This window comes from Cebidichthys violaceus, unplaced genomic scaffold (assembly GCF_023349555.1).
Source record: "Cebidichthys violaceus isolate CVI_PGR_0920_01 unplaced genomic scaffold, fCebVio1.0.p SCAF_174, whole genome shotgun sequence".
NCBI lineage: Eukaryota > Metazoa > Chordata > Actinopteri > Perciformes > Stichaeidae > Cebidichthys > Cebidichthys violaceus.
This window is the reverse complement of record NW_027176345.1, coordinates 47,384-61,692: the sequence shown is the minus strand read 5'-3', so window position 1 is coordinate 61,692 and position 14,309 is coordinate 47,384. Positions and strand designations below refer to the sequence as shown.

The window sequence follows — 14,309 nt, the reverse complement described above, 5'->3', positions numbered from 1 at the left end:
AATAACCTACACTGACAGATTGCCCTACATTTTTTTGTCTTTACTGAGTTCAAGGTGATGCTATTGTAAATCAATGTCCAAAGAAATGAAGCGCTCCTAATGTCTGTGTGTGTTTATGTACACACACACACTTTTTTTTTCAAAACAGAAAATGCTGACATTTCAAAGGACAACTGCACGTACATGAAGCTGGATCCTCTTCAGCTCTTCATAACATCTGACTGCAACCAGAGACGAGGCTTCCTCTGCACCCACAGTATGCATCAACAGCTGATAATCACTGCTTTAACTTTGTTGCCTTTTCTTCTCTTGTATTCATAACAACTAAGTGAAATGTATTAGTTTTCTTTTTTTATTTCACATTACATGCGATATGCAGATTGTTAAAAAGTGTCATTCTTGTTTTGAAGATGTGTATGAGTCTTCGTCAAACACAAAGGTAAGAGACACGTTACACACTCAGTAAAATGCCGTACAAACATCCAGACTCACATGTTGCTTTTGTTCACATTTTCTTTGCAGAACACAATGGTGTCCAGTCATGCAACCTTATCTCGTAAGTTGGATTAAAATAATATGTTTCATCAGTTCAATCAACAATGAGAGTTGGGAACAGAACAGCCTTAAGACTCAGTTTGTGTTTGTGTTTCTTTCTCTGTACTTCTAAAACACACTTTGATTTCAGGACTCAAAAGGGGAGTAAATCCCATGGCTTCGTCTGTTGAAAACATTAGTCACCTTCTCCTGGTGAGAGATGCCTCATTTATATCACATGCACACTGTTTGACCAATGAATCACGAAGGGCATTAATTAGTAATAGCAGTAAATTATACATCAAAGTTCACAAGTGATGTTTTTCTGAGACAGGAAGCAGATAAAGAACTACTGCGAATGGAAACCACTATAGGGGAGCCGACAGACGACAGCAGGGTGGGTACCTTCACTCTGGAAAGCCTGTTGTATTATGTTATTGTTGTGGCATTATTCACCTTTTTAATGCTGAGAGTGTGTCATGGCACATTAAATGAAAGTCTGTTTTCCCTTTCACAGGACAACTTCATTGATTCTTTGTTGAAAGGCACTAAAATTCTGACTCCAGAATTCGCTTCGCAAAACAGCGACATTGTCAGTCACATCATCAACTGTAGCACCGGCATCCTCTGTCTCTCAATGAAGAAATGTGACATCAATGCTAACCCGAACCCTACCGTAAGTACTGCACTGTACACATTTCGTTGTCATTATATCTGCTAAAATCAGGTGATGTTGCCTTTTTTTCCTCTCCAGTCTTTGTTTGAGGAAATCTTTGAGATCTTTCGGACAATCTCAATACTGGTTGGCGAGGATTTTATTTTCAGGCACCCAACAGGCACCATCTATCAGAGCAGGTATTTTCTTTCAGAGAATTGCATACCTAATATTTCCTTCACTAACAGTTTTGCAACTTAAATTTTTACTTAAAAAAAAAACTTAAATTTTTAAAACTTAAATTTTTAACCATTCTTTAAATATGTCAAGTATTTTTTTTTTTTTTTTTTAAACTGCATTTTATTATTTTCCAAATGTTATTTCCCTTCCCCAAGTCACACACCAGCTGACCTCAGTAACTCCGTGCTCGGTTCAGAAAAAGATGGTGGGTTTGTCAAACTCCCCTCGTATGCAGCACTCAAGTCTCAGCTCTCAAAGTACAGCAAAATCACCGCTCAGGTCTGTGTGGTATCGTCATGTGTATGTGTGCTTGCACCTTTTTTTTGTGTCATCTACAGCCTCTCAACAGAGCTTTTCTCCCTCTTAGCTGGCTGTATTCTCAAATAATCCCCATCCGTTCGATGGCAACATCACAGGAACTGTTTGCAGCCTTAAACTTAATAATGGAGCTACATACATAAAGCTGGCCAACCTGACACAGATGATAGAGGTACAACCAATGTGAGAATTATGTTCCAAATTGGGGAGAAAAAGTGGTACATATACTGCAACTAAGAACAACAAATATTGTTATTGCCTCATGCATATAAATGCTTATAAATATACCCTTGTGGACTTTCAGGGGAAGTTTTCAAATGTTACTACACAAAGTCAGAAACTTACATCAATTCATATAACTTAAAAAATACACATTTTCAAACCTTCATGTCTACAATAAAATGATGTATATTGCTGATTAAGTAAAATGCTAAGCAAAGCTGCTAGATATATCAAGGCCAATCACACCTTCTCCACATTTGTGAGACAAAGTAAAAAAAAAACATAATTTTCAAATGACTATTTTTGCTTAAGATATATGTCCTTGAGTTTCAATTGAATAGTAATACTAACTTTCTTTCTCTGGTTTCTCCAGATCTTTTTGCCTCAACCAAGTGCTTCATTACAGATGAACAACACTGTTGTGTTGGAGAAAAACACAAATGCTGTGACAAGAATCAACATCTCCGACCCTGATATGACCATCTTTCTTAGCGTGGAGCCCAGCGCTAATGTGTCATTGAATCTTGTTTTGTCTGAAGGGTCACCTCCTACCAACACATATTTCAGCAACACGACCACCTTGAGCCCAACAGGTAACTGTTAATACAAGCAAGCAAAGCTGCTTTAATGTCATTGAGTTCAGACATCTCCTGTAACACTGTGTGGCAATAGGACCACTGTGATTGACACAAAATAGTAATAGACGACATTTTACCCTGGTTTGCTTTGAGCCCTCACTTCTCTTGTGCATTATTAATATATCAGATAAACAATGTTTTATTGGTATATTGGCTCTTGGATTATGAAGTCATATGTTGGCTGATTTATGCAACAGGAGGCTATCGCTGGATGATAACCCCAGGGATGTTACAGCAGACTTCTGGAGTCTTGTATGTTTCCACCAGCCTCTTCAATTCTACTTGGGAGCCGGGCCTGACGCTGAAGATCACTTCCTTTATGAGCAAGTGTTTGTACTGGCACACAGAGAGGGAGAAATGGAACACTGATGGCTGCCAGGTGAGTTTGTGATGAACTTGGCTGTATTCTTTTGGCTCTGCATGTACAACGATGTTGCATATCACTCAGTGATGTGCTGTCTTTGTCTCAGGTGGGGGACAAAACCACTCCAAAGCGAATTCAGTGTCTGTGTAACCACCTCACTCTCTTTGGGAGCTCCTTCTTTGTGATGCCAAACTACGTGGACCTATCTCGCACATCGGAGTTGTTTGCCACCGTGTCTGAGAACTACGTGGTTCTGGCACTGCTGTGCGCTTTCTTTGGGCTCTACCTGGTCACTCTGCTGTGGGCCTGCTATGCTGACCGCAAGGCACGCTCTAAGGTCAGTCTCTGGAGTGGTGGAGATTTTGTTTGGAAACTAAACTCTTCATATTCATTCCACTGCCCAAATACAGCAATGCATGCCAACACATTCATAGTATGCACCACAATGTTTTATGTTGAACCATCAGAGGAAGATGACTCTGCTGGAAGACACCCATCCAGGCGCTCAGTACAACTATCTGATCGGTGTCCAAACTGGCCATCGCAAGAATGCTGGGACTACTGCCAATGTAAGAGCCTTCTCTCATTGACATAATTATGGTTTGTTTCTTATTAATGTTTATGACAGAGAATTGGAATAGCTCATAGAATAATTATTTTACTGAGGGTACCATATATCTTGGCTTAAAGAACCATACTGCATGTTTACAACAAATTGTGTATATTTGAATTTGGTAGCTTCCTTAAAGGACAGGTTCACAATTTTTAAAGTATGTCTTGAAACAATAGTAAGGTGCTTTTATGAACAATAGGCAGTATGGATAGGGGGAGGTTTTACAGCAAGCAAAACCTGTTTCAGTAGGCTGACTATTGTCTTCAGACTGACTTGAAAATTCTGATCAACACCTGAACATATGCAGATGGCGGACCCGGCCACTTACAATAATAGCTAATATATATATATATATATATATATATATATATATATATATATATATATATATATATATATATATATATATATATATATACAGAGGTACTAACTGAATGTGAATACGTTGAATGGCAAAAATGAAGTTTGATTACATGTAATTCTTGAGGATCATAACGTTAAATGTTAAAGAATGAGAAGGAATTAAAACCAGCCGAAATGAAAAACACAGTCATCACTCTAAATCTATGGGTTGCTTCAGAAAATGGTTGGTAGTAAGTAATACACACACACTTTGTTTAAAGCGGACTAAACTGTGACACTATAGTAGTGTGGTCCTGAACACAATCTTGGCTCAGGTCACTGATGTGTGAACCCAGTGTTGTTACATCCGTTCGTTGTGCTGTCCTGTAGGTGACAGTGAAGCTGATTGGCTCAGAGGGCGAGAGCGACACACACAACCTCACGGACCTTGACAAGCCTGTGTTTGAGAGAGGAGCTTTCGATATGTTCCTCTTGGCCACACCCTTCCCACTGGGCGAAGTGCGAAACCTCAGGCTGCAACATGACAACTCTGGAGGTCACCCATCATGGTACTAGAGATGATCACATTTAGTGATATTTCAGATCAGGGCAAAAAAAAATGTCTTTCATACATACAGAAGCGCTCATCTCCCAAAGTTGTGAAAATGCCTAAAAATAGCATGATTTGTTTTGACACCAGTATAAATGAAGTTTGCTTGCAGCTTTATGTCATTTTTAGGTTGTACCGTGACGAGATGTTTGCAGAGTTGTGTGTTTTTTAATGTTTTTTGGATTGGTTCAGCTCTACACTAGATATGTAGATAATTGGTGGGGGGCAGTGTAAAGCTGTGAACAGGGCTGTCAGAGCTGTGTACAGGTAGCGTTAATTGCTTCTCTGAAGGACAGCTTAATGGCTTCCTTACAGTGACACTTTGAAATGTCAGGCCTGTCACATCTTAGCAATACCTTGTTATCACTTTTCACTAAATACCACTCTCAGTGGCCTGTTCTCACACACACACACACACAGGTGGAAAATAGATCTGAGCTACAGTTTAGTATAAAAAGAATATTTGTCATGAAGAATCACACTAAATGCTTTGGGCAATATACAGTACTATCCATCACGACAGGATACTATGAGTGATGCAGTATCAGGCATTCTTTGATATTGGCTTCGCCCACACACAAGAAATATCTACGCACAGTAAGTGTTAAACTGAAACTTTAAAGTAAAATACACAACATGTGTATTATGGTTATAGAATGATCTCCTTTTGTTTTGTCCTGTTTGCAAAGTTGCTAAGTATAGCTTAAATACTATATAACATTTGCGTGTAATTACCCTATGGTAAATGTGTAATGTTTGGTGTTTTATGAATTTTCTTATAATAAGGTATATAAGCAAGGTGACCATACAAGACCTCCAAACACGACTTGTGTTTCACTTCTTTTGTGACTGTTGGCTGAGTCCTGACCATGGAGACAACATGACCAAGAAAACCTTCAATGCTGCAAAGAACAACGAGATAGCCAGCTTCAGGTCTGACCACTTTACACCGCTGAAATAAACTAACTCAGCTCTTGAGGAATTCTCATTATGGCTGTCTTTTTATCTCTGCCAGGAATATTTTCCAGAGCAGAACATCGACTGGCTTCAGGGATGAACACATCTGGGTTTCCATAGTGGATCCTCCCTCACGTAGTCCATTCACTCGTGCCCAGAGGGTCTCTTGCTGCATGAGCCTGCTGCTCTGCACCATGGCCATCAATATCGCCTTCTGGAACATTCCTACAGATGAGGACTCGCCAGTGCTCATCTCGTTAGGTGAATTTTGCAGTATTTAATTATTAGGGCAAAGTTTCATTCCAGAGGGAACTATAATCTTTATGTTAATTTATCAGTTGTTGGTTGATAATAATTGTGTTAGGCATCTAAAGATTTTTCTAGAATATAAGGCCTCTTACACTACAGTTTTAAGAGAAAGTTACTATATTGATCATAAAACCTCTAAAATGTAATACAATGAGAGGTCGTCTTTAGATCTCAAAGTTTTGGATGAAAGGTCAGATGTAGGAGCCAATATGTGAGCTGGAGTAGCGAGTGTAATATGAGAAACAAGTTGATTGGCTGTCTGTTGTCTCCTGATATATTGTATCATCTTCTCCAACACCTCCGCTTCCACATGTGCAAATAAAACATTTTAAACCATCAAGGCACCAGCACAGCCCTGCAGCAATAAATCAATGTGTGGGAGGAGTGACTAGAGCCACCTTTACAAACGCTAGCTTAATGCTGACCTTGTTTGTTGCCTCTCAGAGGACACAGGTGTTGGAAAAGGCAACTTGTCCATATACATAGTAACTCACAATATCTTAATTTCTGCATCTCCTGTATCGATTTTTAAGAAGCTGACAACTAAACACCACAGGATCCAATTATATTGTTATGGCTTAAAAATCTACTAAGAACACAGGCAGCTGGGGAGAGGTGGGAAGGGATCAAATAGACAGACAGGATGGTGGGGGTAAACAGTGGGTTACGTTAAAATGGAGAGCTTAGGAGATTTAAAAAATGATTGGTAATAAACTGCGACCAAGTTTTATTCTAAAGGTCATAGTCAACGTCCTTAATTTGGGTTCTCCCATAATATTATTCACACCATTTATTTTTGTATTTCATTCCATGTTACTATGTAAATGTAGGTTAATGTACATTCATAATGAATTTACCTTAGTGAGCGAGATGTCTGCTAGATTTCACAGTTATTCACAATGTGGATAATTGTGTGGATGTTTTGGGGGATGCGAAACGCCTCATGCCGCTGGGTTTTGGGGTTTTACTTACAAACTCACATATGTGTTTGTTTGAGATTTTATATTTTACACTTGTACCACCTGTTAGATAAAGTGAAATTATACTGTACATATAAAATGAAGAATATCCGGTATGTTGCACTAGTCTTCAGTAAAATGGATGGAATTTAAAATATTCAAATAGAAATACAATTCAGCATAGGGTTTTAACATAACAAATGTAATTAGATTTTTTTATTACTTTATTTTCTAAACAATAGATAACAGGCAGCAGCACAGGCAGAAAGAACCCACATTTAGACACAGATGAGCCGATACAGAGAAAATACTTTAATTAAGCAAAAAGCTTACAAGCCAAGAGAAAGCAGGCAGAAACAGTATAGGTTACAGTAGAACAAACCCCCACGCAAAGATGAAGGATGAAATGAAAAAGAATAAAGGTACTGAGGTGGTTTAAATAGTGACCGACTAACAAGGGAAGCGAGAACAGACGAGCAGTTGGTGAGGTTAATGCAGGATTAATGAGGGATGATCAGGAAATGACAGACAATCAAAAAGGTGTGAACAACTCATAAAACAGGAAGCAAAATCAAACATTAAATTAAATCTATTATCTGTAAGAAATTCCACAAGACATTATGTAAATGACATTCAATGAGTCTTTTAACTGCTTCTGTTGACAACAGCATGATGATGAATATATAAAACAGTGTTGAAAGGACTCACGTCAGACGATAAATACTGAGAATAGAGTTGTCATAGTTCAATAAAACATTCATAATGTTTGCCCAATTTCCACACTAATCTGAGTTTGTTCAATAATCACGTTAATTTCTAGGAAGGGTGATAACCTCATATGGAGTCTTGTATCTGGTCGCCTGATGAATCCTTTTAACTCTGTTTGGTTCTCAACCGGCTCCTGAGAGAAATATCTTCCCCTTAAGCCAAATGCTCCACAGTATTCACTAGCGAGATGCTAACTTTGTCTGTGTGCTGTTTCATTGTTGGGCAGGCAGCACACAGACTTTATCAGAGCTGTAATGAGGTTCAAAAGAGCCATAAAACCAATTCTGTTGCTTCTCATCACCACTGACACTATCCTTGTTTTTATTTTGTCTCCCCAGGTTCTTTGGAAATCACCTGGCAGGAGCTCATGGTGGGGGTACAGAGTGGTCTTCTCATGTTTCCAATCAACATCCTCATCATCACCATCTTCAGAAGCATCAGACCTCGCATGATATCAAAATCCAAAAAAGGAGACTCTGGGGAGAACTTGAGACCTCCAGCAGTGACAATAGCAACTATTCTGAAGGTGTGTTTTGCATGACCTACTCTCTATGGGTGTGAGTGTGTTCAGCACTTTTTTTGACACTTGCCTTATCAATGACCTTGTAAGCCCACTTACTGTAAGTGCTTTATGTGCTGTAAAGTAATGTAATGCTTTGTGGCTTGGACTTTGGAGAAAAATATGTACTCTAACTTTTCCATGTGTTTGATCAACATGTAGCTTTTGCTTTGTTGTGCATCTCTCGGATATCCCTAGGATACAGAGGGGGTGATTTCTTCTGTGAGCAGTAGTCCGAGGAACAAGATGTCAGAGATGCACAGACTGGAGTCCACCACTGACCTCGGCCTTGCCTTGGACAGGGTGCATGAATTCATCCAGCTGATGCAAGGTAGTTTTGTTATTATTTTTTTTTTTTCACAGAAAAATAGCATTGACGATCTCCTGTTAGCCGGATGTAGTAAAAAGAAAAATGGTGTTCTGTACTGTCTGTTCTGTACAATCAAGGTAAACTATGAATACACACATATTTACATAAAAGGACAAATAAACAGAACAACATTATACAGAAACAGACATGCAGATGGGGCGTCCTATTAGGGCACGAAAAGGCAAAACCAACAGAGTGAGTCTCTGAAAGCTCTCCAACTACCCCACCCTGCCTGTTGCTTTCAGTCCCAAGCCAATAATGAAGATGTGAATCTTGAATGAAAACCAAGATGGGATTGTAATTGTATAAGCTGTGCAGAGAAATCAAATGGTCTGTCTGTACTCCTGTTGAAGGGGAGAGTGAGAGTGATCCTCACTGGGTGTACTGCAGCAAGTTCCTCCTGGCTGGTCTCTGTCACCTCCTGATGTGCCTGGAAAAACTGGATGAAAAGCACTTCCCGAGTGCACACGAGTACCAGCAGACCCTCAACGTCACCAACCTGCTGGTTCGCAAGGCTGAGATGGTCTTCAGCAGCCATTTGGTCTACTGGTCAGCACTCGACCAACACACAGAAACAAAAATATCTGTGTAAAGTAGAAATATGACTGATTTGATTTCACTTTAATTTACTTCCTCTCATCTATCCTTCTCCTTGGCCCAGCCCGCCTCCTGTGAAGACGAGGAAGAGGAGTTCTGCGAGCTGCTGGCTGCCTTGGTGGTGTGTGTTCTTGGGCTGGTTCCTGTTGCTGTCCATCAGCGGCATATCCACTTTCTTCACCCTGTTGTACGGCTTTCAGTATGGGAGAGCAAAATCCACCAAGTGGGTCATGTCTCTGGGCCTCTCTCTCTTTGAGAGCATCTTTATACTGCAGCCTCTCAAGGTGGGGAAAACTCAAACTGTATCAAATGATTCATCTTAAAAAGTAACTTCACTCAGCACACAGTCTAAAAATGTTCCCGCATGTTAAAGGATAATATGACAACATTTAAGAAAATTTGCTTTCTTGTGGCTTGTTTTTGTTCACAGGTGATAGGAGTTGCCGTGTTTTTTGCCCTGCTGCTGAAACCTGTAGCTGTGGAGGAGACTGAAGAAATTGAGCAGGTGTTGTTAGGTAAGAAAACATTAAGTAGCCCATCTGTTACCAGCACAGGTTGGGATGTACAGATTCCTAGTCGTAAGTAAAGTATTGTGTACTAAGTGCTGTGCTCAAAAACACATTTTCCTTTGTCTTTGATATTGTGTTCATCTGATACATGCAATGTTAAATGTAACCAGAATAGTAGTTTTTTCTTCTTTTATTTCTTTATCTATGTCTTTCATCATCCTTAAAGCTGGTATCAATATGTTTATATTAATGATGGGTGCTGGAAGTAACAAACCAACAATTATCACCCAACTATGCAGTTACCCCCGGCACTACAGAGTGTTGCAGTGTCTTTAAGTGCATTGCTTTGGTTTTACAGCTCAAACCTTTATTGTTTTTGTTCATTCTCAAAGTATTGTTTTTGGATGAAGCAGACTCTATAAACCTACTATACACAACCTGCTCTGCACCAAACAGCAGACCTAGCAACTAGCTGGTGAACAAAGTGTAGCATTTAGCTGCTAAAGAGCCAGATATTACACTCAAGAGTTGGTGGAGACCAAAAGCAGAGCTAAATTAGAGTAAATAATGGATTTACATTTAAACATTTGGCTCCATGTCTGCCAGATGTGTGAAAAGGCAACTGTTCATTAACACGATCACCATGACAGCCTGTCAATGTTGTGTTTACTGCTTGTTTCTGCTCTCCCCAAGTGGACAACATTTAAGTAAATGCAGGTTTAAAGACTTTTGAGGAGAATTATAATAATAATAATGAAATAACACTGTACCACTGATAATAACCTGGTTTCAGTACATTTGCTTTTCTTAAAAACCTTATTTCAAGCTTGTAACTTGAAACAAAAACTTGTATTAAATAAACATAAAATATCTGTGACAACTGAAGCCCTACAACTGAGCAAAACAAGGTATAATGAACAGCCTTTTAGGATACATACATTGTTTAGTCTATGTATAATTCATAACGCAGACATAGGTATCCATTCCATGTTGTTTTAGGTTAACTGCAGAGAGCTCTTATGAAATGATGCATATGAACCAGTAAACATATTAGCTTTGACAAAGATAAACTAATGACCCTTTTAGATTTCTGCTGCTCCCCAGTGACTTCTCTCTCTACAGTGTATCAGAGCACGCTTCCTTCCGTTTAAGAGCAGTAAAGTACTGTGAGTCTTACTGCACTGTCTTCTCCATTTACCAGAGCAACAAGACAAGTGTAGACGGTACTCTGGCAGAAACACACTGTGAGGAAGCTGCATTTAGCGGGATGTGTTGTCTTCTCCGATGGGCACAGCTGCGAACCACGACACCCTCACTGCTTAAACACTCTTTTGCACTTATTGGAAGTTTTAACTTTCTGAATATTAAAGTAATTCTGGTGTTTTGTATGTGTACGGATTTTCCAATGTTTGCTGTAACGGTGATTCAGGGTAAAAGGGTAACTACATAACTGTAGCTGTTGCATGTCATTGTGTTGCTTTTTCCAAGTCATTTACTATCCGTGATGATGTATGTGTGTGCAAAGAAAATCTCTGGTTGTTCATTTCAGGAGGCTGTTATTTTCAACGTTTGTTTCTGATCCCAAATCAAACTCACCGTCACAGAAATCTACAACATTCATAGCTTAACAAAGAAGCTCAACCTGAAGTTCTATGTTCATAACCAGACCAGACCTTATATCACCCATACTGTCTCTGACACATACTGCATCTACATGCAATTATTCTTTTAATAATATCCTACTGTCTCACAATTTGGTCCGTCACCACAAAGAAAAATATTGAGCCAATAGCAAGACTTTAGATATAAGATCTCTTGTAACCTTCCCTCTTCGACTCACCATTGCTGTACTTTCATATTTGAACTCCCTGCCGTTTCCAAACATTTTTTTAAATGCTTTATCTTTTGTACTATTGTTGTAGTTTGAGTTATTTGGGGTAAAAAACTGTTTGCAATCAATCAATAAAGTGAACATAATCAACAAGCAATGAAATAGAGGCCCTGCTAGAATTATTGAATATATAATATAAAAAGTCTGTACAGTCTGCAAAGAAAATACATATTTATTTTGTTCTTCTTATTCATTTCACCTAAGTTAATGTGGGTTTTAATGGAGCATTTTATTTTTTCATTATTATTCTAAACAATATTTCAAAGGCTCATAAAATGGGGAAATACTTTTTATTTTAGTATGAAAATCTTAAAACTTTTATATGTTCACTATTGGCACAAATGTGTTGCTGTTATCTCTGAAATATTGATATGATTAGCATTGGAAGAATCCTAACGGCCACAGCCTACTGCTGTCAACATGACCAGTGATCACAGTGTATGATGTCCGGCCATCGACTGCACAGCAACATGGACTTTCACTTTCGGTAGAGTTACGTAACATACGGGACATATGGGAGATGATTATCAATTCATGACTTTTTTCATTTCACCTCGATGCTGAAGGTCCATGTCATGACTTTTCATCATACATGCAGTCTTCTGTGAGATTCAGTCTGTCCTCCCGTTGAATGATTTATGTAGCAGAACTAAGTACATTCAAGTTTGCTTTTGGTTTGGGAATACAAGCAGGTTTGAAGAGACTTTGATGTCCTGTCTTAGACCCTCTGTGCTTTTATCTAATCACTGATCGATTTATTGTTTTCATTTATTGATAATGTGTATGTATCGTGTGTGTGAACTTGAATAAACAGATCTATATTATCTAATATCCTAATGTATTTATTTATATAGTGACTTTTAACTGAAAGAGCTCCAGACATTCAGTAGCTGATAAGTCTGTAAACCTGACTGCCAAAACTAAAACCAACTCACTGTCGCTATTATATCAAAAGATGTATGTAGTATGTATGTATGTATATACAGTTGTGGTCAAAAGTTTACATACACTTGTAAAGAACATAATGTCATGGCTCTCTTGAGTTTCCAGTTATTTCTACAACTCTGATTTTTCTCTGATAGAGTGATTGGAACAGATACTTCTTTGTCACAAAAAACATTCATGAAGTTTGGTTCTTTCATGACTTTATTATGGGTTAACAGAAAAAGTGACAAAATCTGCTGGGTCAAAAATATACATACAGCAACATGAATTAGCAATTTTGGTGACTTAGAAAGTTGTGTCAATGAAATGAGCTTCATAGCATGGCCTCTTAACTTCTTGTGAGTGATTATGAGTGACTACAGCTGGTGACTTCTCTGAGGCCATTTAAATAGGGCTCATTGGATACAAACGCCCACAAACACTACAATGGGAAAGTCAAAGGAGCTCAGCATGGATCTGAAAAAGCGAATCATTGACTTGAACAAGTCAGGAAAGTCACTTGGAGCCATTTCAAAGCAGCTGCAGGTCCCAAGAGCAACAGTGCAAACAATTGTTTGTAAGTATAAAGTGCATGGCACTGTTTTGTCACTGCCACGATCAGGAAGAAAACGCAAGCTATCACCTGCTGCTGAGAGAAAATTGGTCAGGAGGGTGAAGAGTCAACCGAGAACCACCAAAAAGCAGATCTGCCAAGAATTAGAAGCTGCTGGAACACAGGTGTCAGTGTCCACAGTCAAGCGTGTTTTGCATCTCCATGGACTGAGAGGCTGCCGTGCAAGAAGGAAGCCCTCGCTCCAAAAGCGGCACCTTAAGGCTCGACTGAAGTTTGCTGCTGATCACATGGACAAAGATAAGACCTTCTGGAGGAAAGTTCTGTGGTCAGACGAAACAAAAATTGAGCTGTTTGGCCACAATGCCCAGCAATATGTTTGGAGGAGAAAAGGTGAGGCCTTTAACCCCAAGAACACCATGCCTACCGTCAAGCACGGTGGTGGTAGTATTATGCTGTGGGGCTGTTTTGCTGCCAATGGAACTGGTGCTTTACAGAGAGTAAAGGGGATAATGAAGAAGGAGGATTACCTTCAAATTCTTCAAGATAACCTAAAATCATCAGCCCGAAGGTTGGGTCTTGGGCGCAGTTGGGTGTTCCAACAGGACAATGACCCCAAACACACATCAAAAGTGGTAATGGAATGGCTAAATCAGGCTAGAATTAGGGTTTTAGAATGGCCTTCCCAAAGTCCTGACTTAAAATCCCATTGAGAACATGTGGACAATGCTGAAGAAACAAGTCCATGTCAGAAAGCCATCAAATTTAACTGAACTGCACCAATTCTGTCAAGAGGAGTGGTCAAAGATTCAACGAGAAGCTTGCCAGAAGCTTGTGGATGGCTACCAAAAGCGCCTAATTGAAGTGAAAATGGCCAAGGGACATGTAACCAAATATTAGCACTGCTGTATGTATATTTTTGACCCAGCAGATTTGATCACTTTTTCTGTTAACCCATAATAAAGTCATGAAAGAACCAAACTTCATGAATGTTTTTTGTGACAAAGAAGTATCTGTTCCAATCGCTCTATCAGAGAAAAATCAGAGTTGTAGAAATAACGGGGAAACTCAAGGTGTGTGTGTGTGTGTGTGTGTGTGTGTGTGTGTGTGTGTGTGTGTGTGTGTGTGTGTGTGTGTGTGTGTGTGTGTGTGTGTGTGTGTGTGTGTGTGTGTGTGTGTGTGTGTGTGTGTGTGTGTGTGTGTGTGTGTGTGTGTGTGTGTGTGTGTGTGTGTGTGTGTGTGTGTGTGTGTGTGTGTGTGTGTGTGTGTGTGTGTGTGTGTGTGTGTGTGTGTGTGTGATAAATTACAGGATTTATAGAAAGGGATATTTAAAATATAAAAATACAACAATGTTTATAT

At 39.2% G+C, this 14,309-nt stretch overlaps 1 protein-coding gene across 1 annotated transcript; it reads left to right on the top strand.

The window, feature by feature from the left end:
* The first annotated feature begins 2,174 nt into the window (after positions 1-2,174).
* pkd1l3 (polycystic kidney disease 1-like 3) lies at positions 2,175-10,901 on the top strand. The gene is made up of 14 exons (XM_068712798.1): positions 2,175-2,228; positions 2,343-2,562; positions 2,805-2,986; positions 3,078-3,308; positions 3,439-3,540; positions 4,317-4,495; positions 5,323-5,469; positions 5,552-5,754; positions 7,868-8,055; positions 8,287-8,419; positions 8,812-9,007; positions 9,120-9,339; positions 9,486-9,570; positions 10,766-10,901. Exons 1-14 carry the CDS (start codon positions 2,175-2,177, stop codon positions 10,810-10,812), a joined length of 2,187 nt encoding a protein of 728 aa, XP_068568899.1. The 3' UTR covers positions 10,813-10,901.
* Positions 10,902-14,309: the final 3,408 nt, after the last annotated feature.

Excerpts from the sequence above, each read along its gene's own strand:
- pkd1l3 (XM_068712798.1), top strand. The coding sequence starts at position 2,175 with ATGCTAAGCAAAGCTGCTAGATATATCAAGGCCAATCACACCTTCTCC. Across the intron at positions 3,541-4,316 it reads ATGCTGGGACTACTGCCAAT|GTGACAGTGAAGCTGATTGG; the intron begins GTAAGAGCCTTC and ends GCTGTCCTGTAG. Across the intron at positions 5,470-5,551 it reads AACGAGATAGCCAGCTTCAG|GAATATTTTCCAGAGCAGAA; the intron begins GTCTGACCACTT and ends TATCTCTGCCAG.